The following is a 21414-nucleotide window of genomic DNA, read 5'->3' as shown; positions in this document are numbered from 1 at the left end:
ATCCAACACCATTTCCTGCCTAATATAAATTTCCTGCAGTTCATCCATTACCCTAGGTCCTTTGGCCACTATTATATCTGGGAGACTGTTTGTGTCTTCCCTAGTGAAGGCAGATCCATAAGTACCTGTTCAACTCGTCTGCCATTTCCTTGTTCCCCATAATAAATTCACCTGTTTCTGTCTTCAAGGGCCCAATTTTGGCCTTAGCTATTTTTTTCCTTTTCACATATCTAAAGAAGCTTTTACTATCCTTCTTTATATTCTTGGCTAGTTTACCTTCGTACCTCATTTTTTCTCCGTGTATTGCCTTTTTAGTTACCTTCTGGTGCTCTTTAAAAGTTTCCCAATCCTCCAGTTTCCCCCCCAATGAAGGTAGGCAAGCTAAACAACCTCTTCACTGCTCTAGATAGAAATGCTGCCATTTTCGGAGAAGGAAGAACTTGCATCCCAAGTTCGCTCTGTACATGAACTCTTCTAAGGTCCCTCCCCACTGTTTACTGCACACGTCCAGCCGAGTGTACTACTTCACACTGGTTTGGGTTTAATTCCATTTTCCACAACTTCCGCTCAAACTTATAGGCCAACTATGCTTGTCTCCATCCTCATTTTCTACCATTCCATCAAACTTGCTTATCATACCAGTCTTTCTCACCAAAGACATATGAATATATGTCTAACAACAAGGCCCCAGCACTATGATATATGGGTATAGGTACATAGCTCCCTGAAAGTGATGGCACAGGCAGAAAGGCTGAGGAAGTTGTTGTTTGGCACACTTGGCTCTATTGGTCAGGGTATTGATTACAGAAGCTGCGACAACATCTTTCAACTATACAAGTTGTTAATGAGACTACACTTAGTGTATTATCACCCAGCTATAGGAAGGATGTCATTAGCCTAAAAGGGTGCAGAAAAGATTCATGAGGATATTATCATGACAAGAAGGCTTGAGTTCTTAGAGGTTGGACAAGGTAGGACTTTTGTTTCCCATGGGGTGTGCAAGGCTGAGGGGCAACCTCACAGAGATTTATAAAATGCAGAAGGCAGATGGTCACACAGTCTTTACCCCAAGTAGGTGAGCCTAAAACTAGGGGACATAAATTTAAGGTGAGATGGGAAAGATTTAAAAGGGACCTTAGGAGCCAATGCTTCACTCAAAGGAAGGTGGGTACACATACAAGCTGCCAGAGGAAGCTGTGGAGACTTCCACAATTACAATGTTTAAAAAATACATTTAGACAGGTATATGGACACAAAGAGTTTGCAGAAATAAGAGCCACAAACAGGCAGAGGAGATTAACTCATACTGACATCTTGGTTGGCAATGAGGATGTGGACTGAAGGCTTAATTCAATGCTGTTTAACTCTATGGCTATATGACTGATCCCTGCAGTATACTAATGGTTTTCTTTGCTTTATCATTCATATTGAATGCTTCTCTATGACGTGTGACACAGGGAGACAGTCACAAATGCTACACTCTTCTACCTGCAGCTCTTGTCCTTCTCGTAGTGCAGATCTGAGAGTGGGAGGTGCTGTTCAGTAGTCCTGACATCTATTGGAAGTATGTTGCTAACATTACAACTCCAGCTATGGAATGTCATTGGTAGACGGGGTGAATGTTTCAGATAATGATGGCATGCCAAATCTGCATCTGGCGTACAACCAGTGATCGTAATTGATGGACAAAGGCAATGACATGTTACTGACTATAGACATAATGATCACATTTGCTACAAGATCACAGTGCTTTTCTATTGAATTTTTAAAATATTGTACTTTTAGAATTACACCTAAGATTACATCATCATCATCATCATCAGGTGCCATGCCCAGTTTGAGCTTTGACTGCCATGGCCCACACACTCCTGTTTTGGGTCAAGTGGATCAATTCATTGGTATTCATTTCCAGTCCTCTGGCTGCTGTCTTCATCATCAGTTGTCTTTGCCTTCCTTTTGCTTTCTTCCCTTCACTCTTTCCCATAATTACCATGCATTCTTACTCCTCTTTCCTCATCACGTCTATATTACGTTAATATATATTCATTTCGTCCATGATATTTTTTGCATCCTCCTCAAAAACCACATCTCTACTGGTTCAATTCATTTCCTCATGTTACTAAATATTGTCCAACATTCTGATCCATATAACATAACTGGATAAATGTAACATTTCAGTACTCTGAGGCGGGTTGTCATGCCTAGTTTAGTGTTGGTCAGTACATTCTCGTAAAGGTATCTTTTGCCATCCCTATTCTTCTTTTGATGTCCATGTCGCACAAGCCATCTGATGTCACCCAGCTTCCTAAGTAGCAAAAGTTCTTTAATTGTTTTATGGCTTCCCTGTTTATTTTCAGCCTGCATATAGGATTCTCCTTCTTTTTGGATATCACCACACATTGTCTTTTTGCAATTGATAGATAGACTCATTTTTGCACTTTCTTCAACAATTATATCAATTAAGTTTTGCAGTTCTTCCTCCGTACTTGCAATTAACAGTGTCATCTGCATATCTGATGTTTTCAGCAACTTTGATTCCTAAGATGTCTTGTATTTTTTGTAATATTGTTTCACTGTACACATTAAACAAATCAGGGGAGAAAACACACTCTTGTCTAATGCCTCTCTTGATTTTTGTAAACTGACTCAATTCTCCATCTATTCCAGGGGTAGGCAACCTACGGCCCGCGATCAGATATTGAGATACTATGCTTATCCGGCCCGCGAGCCATTTTTCCTTATTCTGAGTGTTTCACGCGACCACACTGACGGACCTGCATGGCACTTTGTTACATGGCCCCAGGTTCCGTTTTGTTGCAAAGCAAACACTGTTTTTTTACGAATGACGGGAAGGCAGACCACCTTATTAATATATATTAGATACTCTCCATGCGCGCGCAGGTTTTCAGATGGGCTCATTCAAATTTGTAAACAGAAACAGCGTCACTGTGTTTTAACAAGAAATCCATGTTAAATATCCAGATATTTACATGTGCTACGATACTTCTTGAATAACTTGTGTTTCGAAATAAAATCAAAGAAAAAAATTCCAATGGCAACGAATGCAAAACACAGGAAGGTAGACGCTGAATGCCGAAAAAGCAGTGAAAATGAAGGAAATACCTGTGCCAGCTACGAAGTCTCAAAACGTACTGTGGAAAAGATTAAGCTTTTTACAAATGGAGAGTTTGTCAAAGAATGATTACTGGCAGTGGAGGATATTGTTTATCTTGACAAGAAATCTTTATTTGCATCTATCAGCCTGTCAGCAAGAACAATCACACAGCAAGTTGAAGAAATGTCAGTAGATGTTAAAAGTTGTTTAAGGGATGCCTGCAACGAATTGCATTTTTTTTTCAATTGCCCTTGATGAGAGTACAGACTTGAGAGACACTGCTCAACTTGCAGTGTTTGTGCGAGAAGTGACCTCAACTTTTCAAATTTTTGAAGAGTTTATTCAATTAATTCCTATGAAGGACATGGTTACTGGAGCAGACATTTTTTGAAGCTTTGCTGAAAATGATGTCAGAAATGAAACTTAATGTGTCGAAGCTAATTGGCATCATAACTGATGGGGCACCAGCAATTGTGGGACAGAAAAACTAAACTGAGTTCTTTGATTACTAATTGGCATCCTTGGTTAAGCGCAAATGATTTTCTAGCATGTATTATTCATTAATTTGAGGTAAAACGTAACTAGATGTATTTAAGTGGATAATTCCCATATTTCAAGTTTTTATGGCATTTATCCGGTCCACCGTCCGCTCATTAATACACGATCCGGCCCACAAAGGCAAAAAGGTTGCCGACCCCGATCTATTCTTACAGCCGCAGTTTGTTCCAAGTACAGATTTCTGATTAGGCGGAGGTCTTTCGAATCTAGATCTAGAGTTTCCTGTAATATTTTAAATAACTTATTGTGCTTCACTTTATCAAATGCCGTTTCTGTGTAGTCGATAAAACAAACCTCTTTGCACTTGAATAGCTTGTTCTGATAGTATCCTTAACATCAACATCGCTTTTCTTGTACCTTTGTCTTTCACAAAACCACATTGTTCTTTACCTATTTCAGCTTCTATCTTACTTTTAGCTCTTGTCATCAAAATTCTTAGAAGTATCTTATTGATATGACTCATTAAACTTATGGTCCTATGTAATTCATTTTTTTGCTCCAGCTTTCTTAGGAAGAGTGATAAATACTGATTTTTTCATCTCCTCTGGTATTATTCCAGTCTCATAAATGTCATTGATTAAATCAGTAAGTTTTTCAATTCCATAATCTTCAAGGGCAATAATTTGTTCTATTGCTAATTCATCAGGACCTGCTGCTTTTCCTTTCTTCATCTTATTTATTGCATTACGAACTTCAGATTTTAAGATATTTGGACCTTCAATGTTTTTCTTAATTTCTGGTTTTCGCCTCAATCATCTTCAAACAATTCCTGAATATACTCAGTCCATCTGTTCATAATCTCATCTTTTTCCATGATAATGGTACCATTCTTTGCTTTCAAACATCCACCTGAAGAACAGAGGAGCTTTTTACCAGTGATATTCTTGATTTGTTGATGTACCCTTTTTGGATTAATAATAGGGATTTTTTCTAGTTGTTCACATTCCTGGTTTAACCATTCTTCTTTGGCTTTTTGACATTAGCTTTTAACTTTCATATCTAAGAACTTAATTCTATAGGCTTTGCTTTCTTCAGGCTCCTTTCTTCCATTAGATTTTTGATTTCATCTGTCATCCATTTATTCTTTGTGCTTTTTTCTTTTTTAGGAATCACTGACTTTGCTGATTCTACCAAGGCATCCTTCAGAGAGTTAAACTTCATTTCTGCATGATTGCTATCATCTTCAACAGATTCTATTTCTGGACTTTGAAATCTATTCCTTACTTCAATTGTAAATTTTTGTCTTAAGATTACATAAAGGAGCTATTGGAAAATAATTGGATGAAGTGAGGCAAAAGATAAAAATATCATACCTGAGCTTGTGACATGGATCCATATGGCTGCCCTGGATTTGCTTGACGAACTTGCTGCCCATACATTCCACTGGAATTCTTTGGGAGAAAGGGATTTTTGGCAAAAAACAAAGGGAATATTTAGAATCTCTTAGGTGTAAACCTTCATTCACAGGCTAGCACATTTAAACCTGATATGAATGAAATTTTACAAGATGAAAGCTGAAAACCGTTGCAAAATCCTCATATCACAGTATGAAATAGATCTGATGGTCACAAGCAACAAATTTGATCAATTTGTCTCTTTCCATTATTTCTTGGCTCCACTTAACTGCAACCTGAATAACAGATTTTTCCCTTATAATGGTTAATTTGTGCAAACAAAAGATATTTTAAAAGAATATTTTTTAGCACATGAATAGAAAAACCAGCGACAAGTAGATTGTGGAATGGAAAGAGGAAAATACCCTTTGAAAAATATTCTGGGAATCCTACTAGAGTGGGCACATCTTTATCTTGAAAACTGAGGTTTCTAAAGACACAACTTCAACAGAAGTCAAATTTTCAACATTTAATTGCACAATTAGTGAAATAATATTCCATCAGACAGCCACTTTATAGCCTATTGTTCTTAACTACCATTACTTTGAGAGTAAATCTGAGTAACGTGAATGAGACCCTTCCATTTTATAGAGCTTCATCAGGCAAGGCAGCTCCAAAAAAAAAACTCAGTCTTTTCATAGTAATAAGAGAGCAATCCAACCCTGAAAGCAAAGAGCTCTCTGAACGCTTCACTTTTAGTCAATGTGTAATCAAAGAAGGGGCCATTCAGATATCCCTGTCTTTACTTCCTGACTGACAATAATAACTTGACAATAAAATGACAGTAATGTGCCTCCTACCCATAAGGTCAAGTTTAAGTTCAAGTTTAATTATCATTTAACTATATAACTGAATGAAACAGCGTTCCTCCGGACCTATACACACCAATCTGGCATTTAGTTGATGTCGGATAGTCTGTCCTTGTGGAATAGGGGGCTGCTGCTTATACTGTGGCATTTTATACAGCGACGGATCCATTATCGCACTCATAGGGGTCATCACAGTGCTGTATGGAGGCCGAGTCTGCATTATTTTGGCAAACTGAGGGCGTACATTTCTGTAGGGCATTGTATCTAACCTTGGTCCACCTAAATGCAAAACAAACAGTGATTACAAAAGGCAACATTATCCTAGTTTTAATTTAATGTACTTACATATATGAAAGTTTTTAAAAATACCATAAATATGCATTTTTAAATAAAAATCAGTCATAACTCATCCCATATACACACAATATTCATGGTCAACTCAGAAGTATTGAAACATTTTATTTTACGTGTATGAATTCTCAGACTAGATCTCCAAAACTCTTAACAAGGAATACGCATTTCTTAACACAAGGTTACGCAAAATGCAGTTGGAGCTTCATATTGGTTAACAAATATTCCAGTAATCAAATTTTCAAGTTTAGTTTTCTGAAAAGTTTCTGGGTCAGTGGGTAACTTGATCCCGGAAATGCAAGATTAAAAACTTTTTCATTCCTCCAGCAACACACAAAGTACTAGAAGAACTCAGGAGATCCAATAGCATCTATGGAGAGAAATGAATCGTTGATATTTTGTGTTGAGACCTTTCACTGGCCCGAAACCCTGTCTCTCCATTTCCCTCCATAAATGCAGCTTGCCCCAAGTTGTTTCAGTATCTTGTACGCGTTTCTCCAGATTTCCAGCATCTGAAGTCTTTCGTGTTTTCCATTCCATCACCCATTCACTAAAGTAGTAAAAAAAACTAAAAATATACATTTTTTTTGCATGAAAATGAGATCTAAACAGTTCCTGTTTAACCATGGTTTAGGCAATTTCTTCTTTATTATTGCTATATATAATGCTCTGAGTAGAATTTCTTGAATTCTTTTCCCTGCTGCTCTTTTTATGCCCTTTGAAATATTGCAGATAGTTACATAATGGTTATTCTTTGTTCTCTGTTATAACAATTTTGGGTTTACCACAATGGAGAAAACAACTGCCGAAGCTTCCAGGGGGCTCTCAACCAGGAAGAGACTAAATTAGTTAAATATTCTTTTAATCTTCACCAACACACAATTTAAATAAACTTTGGTAGGTCAGAAAGAAAGCTTGAAATTAAAATATGTGAATGAATGGATAAAAACATAGCTTTTACATTGTGGGAAGTTATTTATCTAAATCTGCCCTTTCACTTACCTGCTGGCAAAGGCTGATTTTGTGCATATATGCCAACACCAGGTGGTCCATATGGAAGTCTGTTATAGAGATTATTAGCCTGGTTTGGCATTATGTCACTGGGAACTCCACCACCATAAGGAGGCATTCTGTGTGCACCAGATGATAAATCCAGCTGCTTGAAGGCAAACAACAAAAACAAATCAAACATGCAATCCTAGCGGCTCTGACAGGAATCTAAAGTGATAAATCAGGAACTAATTGTTCACACTAAGTTAATACATCAGCTCATCAAATGTTACCATTAATAATTCTATATATCCCTTGAATACATATTCAAACTTTCCAAAATAAAGATATCAGAAAAGGTCATCACTATTAATACCCACAATAAAAACATCATGAAATGTCCATGATAAACAGAAGATGATTCAATTTAAGTTAAATTACTAACATACAAGGCAATCTCTGTAGTATGTTACTTTTGCAAGTTTCCCCCACCCCCCTTTGCCCTTGTAAACAAGTGAGAATTTGGGGCTCCCAGAACAAATGTTTTCCTAGCTGCACAAATAGAATGAAACAGCACACACTAACCCTGACAATTTTTGTGAACTTCACAGAATAAACATTGAAAATATTATATTTGCTACATTTACTGAACTACGTATTCTCATTGTGCAAAATTATTAAAATGAAGTGCAGGTCATGTTCCAAACAACCTGCTTCATGTAGAGATAATAGAATGTCATATTTCTGCAATAGGGAGCATCTTCTGAAACTTTAATCTCCATTATATGGAACTGTACCGTAACGAACATTAGTAACTGTAAAACCTTGCTAGTGTTATGGTGAAGGATGTGTGTATATTAAAACATTACAGTAAAGGATGTGGATTTGGTATGAGTAAGGGTATAGGAAACAGAATTTATTAGGCATTGTGAAGATCAAGAAACGAATTAGGAATTAGAAGTTAGCTCACCTCAGCTTTATTAGGAGGGGGTCGTTTTTTTCGAGGTGGTTTCTTTTTCTTCTCTTCAGTAGTATTAGGTTTCTCCAACTTTGGTGGTTCTACTGTAGTTTTTTCTGGTTCGGGAACAACTGGTACTGGTGGCTCTTCTTCCTCTGGAGGGAGTGGCAGTGGTTCCAGATAGTAACTGCGTGGCTTTGGTTTAAGGTGTGTGTGGTACAATAGTAGCCTGTGCTGTTCTTCAAACTTAGTCACCTTGCGATCAACACGAACAGTCCCAAACCAACCCCAAGAAAGGGGAGCAGAATGTTTCATCCCCTCAAAAACATCCCAAGGGGAAATCTTCTGTTTGGTGGAGACCTGGAGCCCCTAGAATGAGATTTTTAAAAAAAGCAAGTAACTAAAAATGTTTACAGACTGAAATAAATGACTTAAAAGAGGACCTTCACCTTTGCCTAAACTGGTATATTTATCTTCATATTTTCTGTTCCAGATTAATTAATGGTAGGCCTTTACCATAGTAGCCCCTTGTATTGAGGTTCAGATGTTATATGGAGGGTGGAGATAGAGATGGGTGTCGAGTGCAAATGTAGGCATTCAACATGAACAACAATTCAAGGGAATAGATGGTTTAAAGTGTATGCATTTTGGTCCTTTGGGTGAACTGCTATGCATACTTGGTTAGTTTGATTTTCCCAATATAAACTATCACAGGTAACACTGGATTACTTTGGCAAAGAGCATTGCTTACACAATGACAAAAGAAGGCCCCATTCCATATATTGAGATAAAAATGATCCAGTAATACTTTCTCTTGCTTCAGATTCTATTGTTACACTCAAAATGGAAAAAAGTCTACATAAATATCCTATTTCTAATATAGCACTACAAAGGGATTTCACAGCTCACAGTAACTGAAAGAAAGTTAAAACACAACTATTAAGGATAAGTTTGAAGATCACATAACTTTCAAGCTTTTGTAAACAAAGAGAAATGTTTTATGTTATTTCCTGACTTATGCTGTCCGTTTTCCAACTTTACAGATGCTCTGTGGTACGGATGTCTCTCCTTAACCCAAGTTCCTCAATGGAATAAAATCTCTTTAGTTAGACCTACCATTTGTGTCACTGGAAATCTATTGTAGGAAAGTATGCTTTGACTGAAATTAAAGATGTGAACAGCAATAGTTTGGTTACCTTTAGAAAAATGATTGATTTCAAGTTATCCAAGACAAATTTGGGTGTTCTCAAAACACAGAGACAGCATGCAGCAGTGGCAAGTAATTGGGAAATCAAATGGAATACTAACCTTCTGCAAATAAAACAGAGTGTAAAAGTAGACCCGTACAGTGGATTCCAGTTAATTTGGCCATCAGTTAATCAGGGCAACTTGTAACAAACAAAAACAAACCAAGAAAATATCCAAATTTCCTTCATTTATTTGTAATACTATGCTGCTTAACTGGGACAAGAGACTGTTAACTAAACAGTTTCTAACTAGTGTCAGCTACATGCATGTAATGTGGTTGTTAGGCACTACACTGTGCTGAGAGCATACAGTTTTTAAATAGAGTCATTTGTGTGTATTTATGTTCAAAAAGTAATGATTTTTGTCGTTGATAGTTTGTGAGTAATAAGCAGTAAAACAATTCAGAAATGTTTTGCTCACTGCAGTTTTAAGTATTCAGGCTTGGAGATTCCAGAAACAGCTGGGAGTGAAAATGAAATGATTTCACTACTTCAATAAGTTAGGAACCACCACGAATTTGAAGATATTTTGAAGACATACCCCAGGATACTAGGGGAGGCAAGGGAGGAGATTGCTGAGTCTCTGGCGATAATCTTTGCATCATCAATGGGGACGGAGAGGTTCCGGAGGATTGGAGGGTTGCGGGTGTCGTTCCATTATTCAAGAAAGGGAGCAGAGATAACCCAGGAAAATATAGACGAGTGAGTCTTACTTCAGTGGTTGGTAAGTTGATGGAAAAGATCCTGAGAGGCAGGATTTATGAACATTAGGAGAGCCATAATATGATTAGGAATAGTCAACGTGGCTTTATGAAAGGCAGGTTATGCCTTACAAGCTTGATTGAATTTTTTGAGGATGTGACTAATCACATTGATGATGGTAGAGCAGTAGATGTAGTGTATATGGATTTCAGCAAGGCATTTGACAAGGTACCCCATGCAAGGCTTATTGAAAAAGTAAGGAGGCATGGGATCCAAGGGGACATTGCTTTGTGGATCCAGAACTGGCTTGCCCACAGAAGGCAAAGAGTGGTTGTAGACTGGTCATATTCTGCCTGGAGGTCGGACACCAGTGGTGTGCCTCAGGGATCTGTTCTGGGACCCCTACTCTTTGTGATTTTTATAAATAACCTGGATGAAGAAGTGGAGGGATGGGTTAGTAAATTTGCTGATGACACAAAGGTTGGAGGTGTTGTGGGTAGTGTGGAGTGCTATCAGAGGTTACAGCAGGATATTGATAGGATGCAAAACTGGGCTGAGGACTGGCAGACGGTGTTCAACCCAGATAAGTGCGAGGTGGTTCAATTTGGTAGGTCACTATGACGGCAGCACATAGCATTAATGGTAAGTCTCTTGGCAGTGTGAAGGATCAGAGGGATCTTGGGGTCCGAGTCCATAGGACACTCAAAGCTGCTGCACAGGTTGACTCTATGGTTAAGAAAGGATACACTGCACTGGCCTTCATCAATCATGGGATTGAGTTTAGAAGCCGAGAAGTAATGTTGCAGCTAAAGAGGACCCTGATCAGACCCCACTTGGAGTACTGTGCTCAGTTTTGGTCCCTCACTGTAGGAAGGATGTGGAAACCATACAAAGGGTGCAGAGGATGTTGCCTGGATGGGGAGCATGCCTTATGAGAATAGGTTGAGTGAACTCAGTCTTTTTCCCTTGGAGCAACGGAGGATGAGAGGTGACCTGATATAGGTATATAAGATGACGAGAGGCATTGATCGCGTGGATAGTCAGAGGCTTTTTCCCAGGGCTGAAATGGTTCGCATGAGGGGGCATAGTTTTAAGGTGCTTAGAAGTAGGTACAGAGGAGAATTCAGAGGTAAATTTTTTTAGGCATAGAGTGGTAAGTGCGTGGAATGGGCTGCCAGCGACAGTGGTGGAGGCGGATACGATAGGGTCTTTTAAGAGACTCCTGGACATGTATATAGAGCTCAGAAAAATAGAGGGCTATGGGTAACCCTTGGTAATTTCTCAGGTAAGGACATGTTCAGCACAGCTTTGTGGGCCGAAGGGCCTGTATTGTGCTGTAGGTTTTCTATGTTTCTATATTGGCAATCATCTTGAATTTTACAATGAAAATAATGATTTGGGAGATGCAATCATCAAAAGCATTGTATGAATACAGACCATTATCTGCACTAGATCTTTGCACTGATTTTGTTCATTTACAGTCAAATCAAACAACAGCAGCACACATTGGATTAATTTTTTCATCGATAACTATTAGGAACTAATACCACAGTTTTATAGTACGGTAGCAGTTTTGATAGTGCTGCAATTTGTTTTGTTTTATTTAAATACATAATTTGTTATTCAGTTAAACAGTAGTTTGTCTTTTTTATACCTTTTTAATTATTTCCAAGAAACCTGCTAATTGAGACATCCACTTGATTGACCCAAAATGTACTGGTCCTGATGTGTTCCAATTAACTGAAATCCATTGTATTGCATAATTATACAGGACATTGGTGTACAGTACACTCGCCTTATTTAGAGAGCCACACTTAGGCTGAAAAGAAATTCAGGAACAGTTTACCAGCGATCATTCCTTAAGTGAAAGCGATGACATAGAAGCAAAGACAAAGCAGGTTAGGTCTGCATTCATTGGAATTAAAAAGAATGAGTGGTGATCTAATTGAAACAGAAGATCCTGAAGGGGCCTTACAGGGTAGGTACTGATAGGATATTTAGAACTGAAGTCCAGTTTCATAGTTCATTTAAGGTTGATGAGGAGAAATATTTTCTCTTAGTGTGTTTTCTTAGAAACTTAGAAAATAGGTGCAGGAGTAGGCCATTCGGCCCTTCGAGCCTGCACCGCCATTTATTATGATCATGGCTGATCATCCAACTCAGAACCCAGCCTTCCCTCCATACCCCCTGACCCCTGTAGCCACAAGGGCCATATCTAACTCCCTCTTAAACATAGCCAATGAACTGGCCTCAACAGTTTGCTGTGGCAGAGAATTCCACAGATTCACCACTCTCTGTGTGAAGAAGTTTTTCCTAATCTCGGTCCTAAAAGGCTTCCCCTCTATCCTCAAACTGTGACCCCTCGTTCTGGACCTCCCCAACATCGGGAACAATCTTCCCGCATCTAGCCTGTCCAATCCCTTTAGGATCTTATACGTTTCAATCAGATCCCCCCTCAATCTTCTAAATTCCAACGAGTACAAGCCCAGTTCATCCAGTCTTTCTTCATATGAAAGACCTGCCATCCCAGGAATCAATCTGGTGAACCTTCTTCGTACTCCCTCTATGGCAAAGATGTCTTTCCTCAGATTAGGGGACCAAAACTGCACACAATACTCCAGGTGTGGTCTCACCAAGGCCTTGTACAACTGCAGTAGTACCTCCCTGCTCCTGTACTCGAATCCTCTCGCTATAAATGCCAGCATACCGTTCGCCTTTTTCACCGCCTGCTGTACCTGCATGCCCACTTTCAATGACTGGTGTATAATGACACCCAGGTCTCGTTGCACCTCCCCTTTTCCTAATCGGCCACCATTCAGATAATAATCTGTTTTCCTATTTTTGCCACCAAAGTGGATAACTTCACATTTATCCACATTAAATTGCATCTGCCATGAGTTTGCCCACTCACCCAACCTATCCAAGTCACCCTGCATCCTCTTAGCATCCTCCTCACTGCTAACACTGCCACCCAGCTTCGTGTCATCCGCAAACTTGGAGATGCTGCATTTAATTCCCTCATCCAAGTCATTAATATATATTGTAAACAACTGGGGTCCCAGCACTGAGCCTTGCGGTACCCCACTAGTCACCGCCTGCCATTCTGAAAAGGTCCCGTTTATTCCCACTCTTTGCTTCCTGTCTGCTAACCAATTCTCCACCCACACCAATACCTTACCCCCAATACTGTGTGCTTTAAGTTTGCAAACTAATCTCCTGTGTGGGACCTTGTCAAAAGCCTTTTGAAAATCCAAATATACCACATCCACTGGTTCTCCCCTATCCACTCGACTAGTTACATCCTCAAAAAATTCTATGAGATTCGTCAGACATGAATTTTCAATTCTCTATCCAAAAGAACCAATGTGATTCCGATGTTTGGAGTGAAAGTGGTCCATTTTTCACTCCTTACATCAGAATCACATTACTTGGAAGAGAATAGGAAAACGTATGGTAAACAGAGATGGGCAGTATATCTTTACTTTAGATTCAACAGATTTTCTATCACAGTTTTCATAAAAAGAAATATCCACAGTATAATTTACTTGCCTCCTTTTTGAATATTGACTCAAAGCCAGCAATCTTGTTTCCTTTGGTATCGATCAGAGAGCCTTGTGGTTCACATGTAATGACATCCCTTGTCTGCTTTGGAAGTGGTAATAATTGTCGCACTTTCTCCAAGCTCTCTGATTGTCGGTCCCCAAGCTCTTTCTATGACAATTGTAAGAAAAATAACAGCAAGTTACATGATAAATAAGTCACATTTGTTATTTCCAGTAATCTCCATAAAAACACAAAACTGAAAAGGAAAATTGGGATCAAATTCACTCCGTAGCCTCCTGACCATGAAGGAAATGCACAAAAGAAACATTTTCCAAAAATCTTATATCTTGCCATCATTTAGTTAATAGACTGAAAAATCAAAATCTACAAGCCTGTGATTTCCGTATCAAACTCATCATTGGAAACATCCAATCAAAAAAAAAAGAAAAACAATTAATCCCTAAAACTGAAATTAAGCTGATGGCTTTCAAATTCTAAATAATTAATTTTGCATTATCAATCTTTTTTCTTTATTGTTTAAAGCTCTGTGTGTCACAAGAGCAGATATGGCTTTTTTTAACCCAAGTACTCTTTGGAAAAAAAAAATCAAGTGGTGCAAGCTTTTACTCACTTTACTTAAAGGAAGTAAGATATTAAAAAAAGGCTCTAGGCAAGAAACTATAGAAAACTGTCAACCATGACATTTGTATTTGTATCAACTACTAGATATATGTAAGCTACACACACCTGTTGAATGTCTTAGTAAGTGAACAGCACGTGGGTGGAAGGTGAGGATTGAATTACACTCTTTCACAATTTAAACTGAAGCAAAATTAGAAAATTAAAAAGTCATAAAGAAAAATAATATAGCACCAGTTCTTGAGTGTCAAGCTTGTTCTTCCACCAAGCGAGCACTGGAGAGCAGCATCAAAAGGGAGGGACCAGCCCTCCCACAACCCAGTATGGATTCCAGTGCACCCACAGAGGCCTGTCCGACACTGCCTCACCAACCCCTCTCCAGGGCGACCGCATCAAGTGAACCCTCGCCCTCGTCACAACCAAGGTAATGCAGCTTCCCCGCCATCAATCTCATCAATGAATCACTGAACTGGACTTGTAGTGTTCTACATCACTAATGTCCAACAGGGTCTTGCGATCACAATAAAAACATTCAAGACAATCACTTGCAGCTTTTTATGGACTGTGCATCATCCAATAGTACAGGATAAGTCCAGGTGACAACATGACAGGAATATGTATGAAGTTCAGCTCCATCGCCACCAAACGACTTGCTTATAGGACAGTCCTGCAGTACTTGATGTTCTCATTATCCAGCAGTGACTTGCAATCATAAAAAAGACATACAAGATGAACAAATAGACCTTTGATTGGACACAGAGTGGCCGCTGCATCTGAGCACTATTACTGATCTTATTGATTCCCCAAATAAGAAAATAGCTGCAATGAAAGATTTCCGAAAGCTGGCCTTTGTAGCACTGAAAGGAGATGGTGAAATATAGCAGATTACACTGAAGGAAACAGTATAAAAAAGATAATTATAAATTGAAGTAACAGTAATCTGGGGAACAGATTTAAAATAACAAAGCTGAATTTCAGAATGCTATACATTGCACAACTGAAATAAAGAAAAAACATACAGAGCAAAAACTTTGCCATTATTTATCCTGTTCGATGAAATGGCTAGAAATCAACATCCTTCGTCAATAACGATCAGGAGATTTTGTGACAATAATCTCAAAAACAAAGATTATTACCCGGAGTTTCTTTACAAGGTTCATGTAAGCTCTCTTGTTCTCTTCCATACTGCCCTGTGAGATACTTGACATGTCCGCTGCCAAAGTCCCATTAACCAGCACACTAAGCATATCCAGGACTGTAGTGAACAGCTCACTAGGGGAGAAGAAATATACTCTCAGAAATTCTTCACAGCAAAATACAGATACATATTAATAGACTTCACAAATTATATTTGGGATGGAATGTATCCCAACCAGTTTTTCACCTCAGGTCAAAAATGGCATCAATAATTATAGCCTCTCCATCTAACAAATTGTAACTACTCAAATGTACTGATATGGGACACACACTAGCCCATATGAGTGACTCACAATTTAATTTCACACACCTGTCAGTGAAACACAGAACCAAATTTGAAATGGTATTGACAGCTATTTTCTTATTGCTGCCACTATCCCCCCGCCCCACAACCCAATGTTCCTCTTCCATACTTTGAGCTTAAATCTATCAACAGTGAGGTATGAATTCAGAGTGTAAAAAATTGCAGATGCAAATACTTTGGCTACTCTGATGTCAAAAATGTTACTGAATTACTGGTTTGATAAAAGCAGGGATAGATTTTGTATGCCAAAGTAGGAATCTGAGTCTGTCATGAGAACAATGCCTACACTAACCTAGAAATTTTACAGATGTCTTGCCACTGCTGTCTGATTTTTTTTTTTACCCTTTCCCCATTGCAGTTCAAGAATCCATAGCTTACAAATGAAAAAAAAATCGCACCAATATTCTGCTGCAGTACAAGTCTTTGATACTGCAAACAAAAGTTCAAGGTAAAACTGCTCCACTGCTGGAAATAAATTGTTAAAAAGATGGCATATCTCTGCCTCCAGAGTAGTCAGCGTTATTTGTTTTTGCTATTTAAAAAAAACATCATGAGTTCAATGTTATAATTGACCAAAATCCACAAGCAGGAATCAACTTTAGCTATGGTTATAATTAAAATTGTAATTATTTCAATAAATAAATATTTAATTAAGTTTAAATTGTCAAATGCAAAGCTGTAATAGATTAGATATTAAAATGATAGACTCCATTAACTTGTTGAATGTTTAATTGATACCATTCGTACCGATAGTTAAAAATACCTGCACTGGTAAAATAGATAAACAGTTTAATTTTGAGACTATTTCTTAATCATGCCTGTTATATCTTTAATAACTGCACAACTAATTTGTACATGGTCCGTACTCTATCAGAATGGGTTGTGTGTGCATGGAAGATATTAATAGTTCATGCAAAATAATTAATTAAAATTCATACTTGTTTGACTGCATGTCCACTGTTCCACTGCTGATTATATCCAAGAGAAGGACAGCCCACTCAGTAGTGCCCTGTGTGCTACGCTGGACAGTATCAAACATCCCACCTACCTGAAGAGAAAAATCAAAAACAAAAAAGTTGCACACTATTACCAACATTCTGATGAACTGAACTATAAATAGTTAGAAATTTAGAAATAAAAACACTCAGGAGACAAAGCAGCATGTGTGAAAAGATGACAACACTGTTACCCCAGTACCAGATTCTAAAATACTGAGAGTGCTGCAGACAAAGGGACAAAAGTATGGTTGAGGATCCCCCTCCACGCATCCCCCAATCTCTTTGACCCACAACCCTCAGAACGGAGGTACAGAAGCATCAGGACCAGGCCTGCCAGGTTGGGTAATAGCTTCTTCTCCTAGGCTATGAGACTAACGAATACCCCACTGCCCTTGCCAGTGGAACAGTGACCTGTTTACCTGTGCTATGCAGTATATGCATTCTGAATTATAGTTTAATTTACTTATGGTAATATTTCTATGTGCGGTGTGTCATATATGTTTTGTGGGTGCACCACTGTCCAGAGGAACGTCATTTCATTTGGTTGTATGCATGCAAGTTAGATGACATTAAACTTGAACTGAAATGAAGGGCCAGATCAATGAACCCATCATGAGAAAGAAAATAGATTTAAAGTTGAAGAGAGAAGAAATTATATTGAATGACAACTTCATTCTCCCCTTGTGTAACTTGTGTATCAACGGTCCAAACTTCTGGCTGTTTGGTTACTTAAGCATCATACTACAATACCCCTGAATTATAATGTTGTTTATATTTAAGTTATTACGTGATTATAATGATTTTGATTCAACTGTTCTATTAGTAACTGTATTTGGCTACTATAATCACAAATAATAGATTATGCAATATGACTGATTTCTAAATTACCCAAGGGGTGAAGAGCTAAGGTGAAAAAGCCTTTATCAATGCAGATGACATGTTAAGGTTTTTGAAGGGAAATGTTACAATGTCAGTGATGTGTGGGTTTAAAGACTCTTTTGTATTGATACAACATGTTGGGTGAAACCAGAATACGCTCCACTCGGGAGCAATTATTTTTTGTTCATAATCTATCACACCAATTAAAAAAAAACATTTTTTATAGATAAGCCACTCTAATATCAATAAACAAATATAAATTGTGAACAGGGACACTGTGCCGGTAATGTATTGCTCATTGGCCTTCTCTTCGGCAATGAACAGAGTAATTTAACAACTGGTATGATACAACTTGATGTCTGCCTTTTCAATAAATTACACAACACTACACAAACTATGAAAATTCTGTTGAAAGAAAGGAACAATGCCAAATGTGTATTCTGGAGAAAAGTGAACGAACTTTCACTAAACATGAAAAAGCACCAATTCCTTTCTGTATTAACAGTCCTTACAAGATTTAACCGAAGCTTTAGGGCTTCGTGCATCATTTGTTTCGCTTTGCAGTCATCCTGGTACTGATCTTCACGCCAGTTTGTAACAATCTGAAAAGAATTAATAGGACAAAATTATTACATTTATTTGGTGATTGTCAGTAGAGTTACCTTTTCTAGCAAGAAAAATCCTAATGGGGCGTATTGTTCATTAATTATAACAAATGTGGACGCCACTGAAAACTTATACAGGTCGACCTTCACTAATCCGGCACCATTGGGACCTGAGGAGTGCCGGATTAGTGAAAACGCCGAATTACAGAAGGATCACATTAAGCATAATCAGTGCCGGATTATCGAAGGAACCGGATTACAGGTAGTCGGATTAGTGAAGGTTGACCTGTATTGATTTTACTGGTTTACCCTCAGCAGACATTTGTTTCAAGCTCAGAGCTGCCACAGTAGCATCACAGTTAGCACAACGTTATTACACCTCATGGTGTTCCAAAGTTCGGAGTTCAATTCCGGTATTGTTCAGTAAGGAGTCTCTGTGGAATGCGTGGGTTTATTCACGGTTCACTGGTTTCCTCCCACAGTCCAAAACATACCAGGTAGGTTAACCGATCATTGTAACTTGGCCTGTGATTACATTAGGGTTCGTCAGGTTGTTGAGGGTTGCTGAGGCAGCTTGGCACAAAGGGTCAAAAGGGCCTACTCTGTGCTGTAATCACCAAACAAAAATGAAAATTAAATTAAGTTTTAAAATGACTACTTGTTTGAGATACCTGATGCCTTTGGAACTTGTGCACCAATCCCAAAAATGCTAATAATCACCACAGCTAGAAGGAAACTGCAATAGTTCTCAGACGAGATTCTCAAATTGTTATAACCTCCATAAAAAAGCCAAAATTTTAAGTTCATATCTCTTACTATGTATTTGAAACATAAAATAAGCAGAGAAATATTCTACAGCAAAAAAAACCCACAAATTGCTGGAGGAACTCAGCTGGTCAAACAGCATCTTTGGGGGCATGGTGGGGGGTGGGGGAGAGGAACAGTCAACATTTTAGGAGGAAATGCTGAAATAAGACAGAGACGGACAGTTTAAAGAAGAGATAGGGAGAGAGGTGACACAAGGACCAGTAGATAATTGGTAGACTGAGGAGGAGTAACTGGAATAAAAGGGCAGCCAGCATGACTTTGTGCGAGGCAGCTAATGGCCGACTGAGTTTTTGAGGCCAAGCTGATCCTCTTCCATCTGTTTCCATTTGCCCTTCATCTCTCCCCTAATGGTTACTATTATCAACATCCTTACTCATCAGATACCAACCCCAGTAACCTTTATGTTCCTGCTTATCACCATCTAGCAGCTGTCTCTGCCTTCAACCACCCCTCACCTGACTCCATCTTGCTCCCCATGTTTGCTTCCAGCTATTACCACCCCTCCGTTCCTGTGTCTATCATTCTCAAGTTCTAATCTTTACACTTCTACTTATCCAAGATTTACACTAAAAGAGTGAATAGCCAAGTATAATATTTTGGACCTAAATCAACTCTTTCTCATTGATTCACTGAGGGAATTATTACAATGAACTGATCAGTCTGGCACAGAACAACACAGACTGATCTATAGACTCATCTATAATCTGACTGCACCTAATTTTATAGTTCTGTTCAATCTAAATATATATGGCCACCAGAAACAGAACTGCATTAAGAAAAGCTATACTGTTTTCTCCCGTTTTTCTACATAGAAGCTGAATTCCTATTTAGGACTCAATAGATATCAAGTTGGTAGTATTCTTACTTTGAGATCAAACACCAAAGTGTACATCCCTGTTTTTGGCTTTAGAACATGAATTAAGGATGTAGTAATGTTTGTAAATATGAGCCATGACAAATGAGTTCTACCTAGCTGCTGAAATGGATGGATACTGAAGGTTTAATGGGGGGGGGGGAGGGAGAGGAGGAAGAAGAATTAAAGTATTCTGATAGTCAGATCATATTGATAGATTTAATGTTGAAGAAAGGCTGAGATTCAGAAGTTACATTACCTTACCAAACACTGATGCAAAACTAGCCACTAATACTGCCAATGGTTAATTACCTGTTGGACTTGGCTATAAAGGGATGTGAGAAGTCCCTCTCTTTGTTCATCCTGCCCCTTAAGGCACGTCAAAACCAAAGAAAGAAATGGCTGTTGACTTAGCAGAGACATGCTGGAGACAAAAGCAAAATTAGACAAAATATATTATTGCCCACAGTTGTTTCCAACTGCGGATATGAGGTTAATTTAATCATACTAAACAGAATAATTAAGCCTTTATGATATTTTTAATTATAGGCTATCTGAAGAAACCCAGTCAGTGGAATTTTTCAGTAAAATATTTTCTAAATAACTCCATAGATGAAGGATTAGGGGCAAAAAGAAAGCCTCTAAGATTGAAGAAAAAGAGCAAGAAGATTAGGTAAGAATAATTAGATGTTGCTACAATTAGGACTCAAAAGTTCACAGATTGTAAGAACTGAGGATAGCTGCACAGATATGAAATCTTACAGTTAGAAGACATTAAAGCTCAACACAATGAAGAACGGGTGTTTTGGATGTACACCTGGAATTTTGAAGAAACAAAAGAATTTTAAACTATTGTTAAAGACAAAGTAAATTCAGATAAAGATTCATATTTATTCATCATATGTACACTGAAACATATTGTGAAATGCGTCAGACAGCCATAGAGGCATAAAGTACTACATCATAGAAACAGGCCGTTCAGCCCATCTAGTCCATGCTGACCTCTTAATCTGCTTAGTCCTCTTGATCTACACCCAGACCATAGCCCTACATACCCATGTACTTATCCAAATATCTGTTAATCAAACACACGTTCACCACTTCTGCTGGCAACCTGTTCCACACTCTAACCACCCTCTGAGTGAAGAAGATCCCCCTCGTGTTCCCCTTAAAGGTTTCAATTTTCACCTTTAACCCATGACCTCTAGTTCCAGTCTCACCCAAGCTCAATAGAAAAAGCCTGTTTACACAAACCCTATTTATGCCCTTTATAACTTTGTATACCTCTATCAAATTTCCCCTCATGTTCCTACACTCCAGGGAATAAAGTCCTAACCTGTTCAACCTTTCCCTATAACTCAGGTCAAGTCTTGACCTGACCTTTGTAAATTTTCTCTGCATTCTTTCAATCTTATTGTTATCTTACCTGTAGGTAGGTGATCAA

General features: G+C 38.3%; 1 protein-coding gene across 2 annotated transcripts in view; it reads right to left on the bottom strand.

Annotated features, from left to right (window-relative positions):
- med12 (mediator complex subunit 12) overlaps positions 1-21414 on the bottom strand; it is a 177336-nt gene that overhangs the window by 37328 nt on the left and 118594 nt on the right. The window contains exons 31-39 of one of the 2 annotated variants that reach the window (XM_063060861.1): positions 20283-20394; positions 18197-18286; positions 16746-16855; positions 15443-15578; positions 13674-13835; positions 8188-8544; positions 7230-7386; positions 5953-6155; positions 4987-5064 (exon numbers count right to left, since the gene is read on the bottom strand). In XM_063060861.1, coding sequence (XP_062916931.1) covers positions 4987-5064; positions 5953-6155; positions 7230-7386; positions 8188-8544; positions 13674-13835; positions 15443-15578; positions 16746-16855; positions 18197-18286; positions 20283-20394 — 1405 coding nt within the window. The remainder of the gene's footprint in view (positions 1-4986; positions 5065-5952; positions 6156-7229; positions 7387-8187; positions 8545-13673; positions 13836-15442; positions 15579-16745; positions 16856-18196; positions 18287-20282; positions 20395-21414) is intronic. The other variant, XM_063060862.1, reaches the window with a different exon arrangement.

Source organism: Mobula hypostoma, chromosome 10, assembly GCF_963921235.1.
Source record: "Mobula hypostoma chromosome 10, sMobHyp1.1, whole genome shotgun sequence".
Lineage (NCBI taxonomy): Eukaryota > Metazoa > Chordata > Chondrichthyes > Myliobatiformes > Myliobatidae > Mobula > Mobula hypostoma.
The sequence above is the reverse complement of the archived record's forward strand: the minus strand, read 5'-3'. Positions and strand labels throughout refer to the sequence as shown.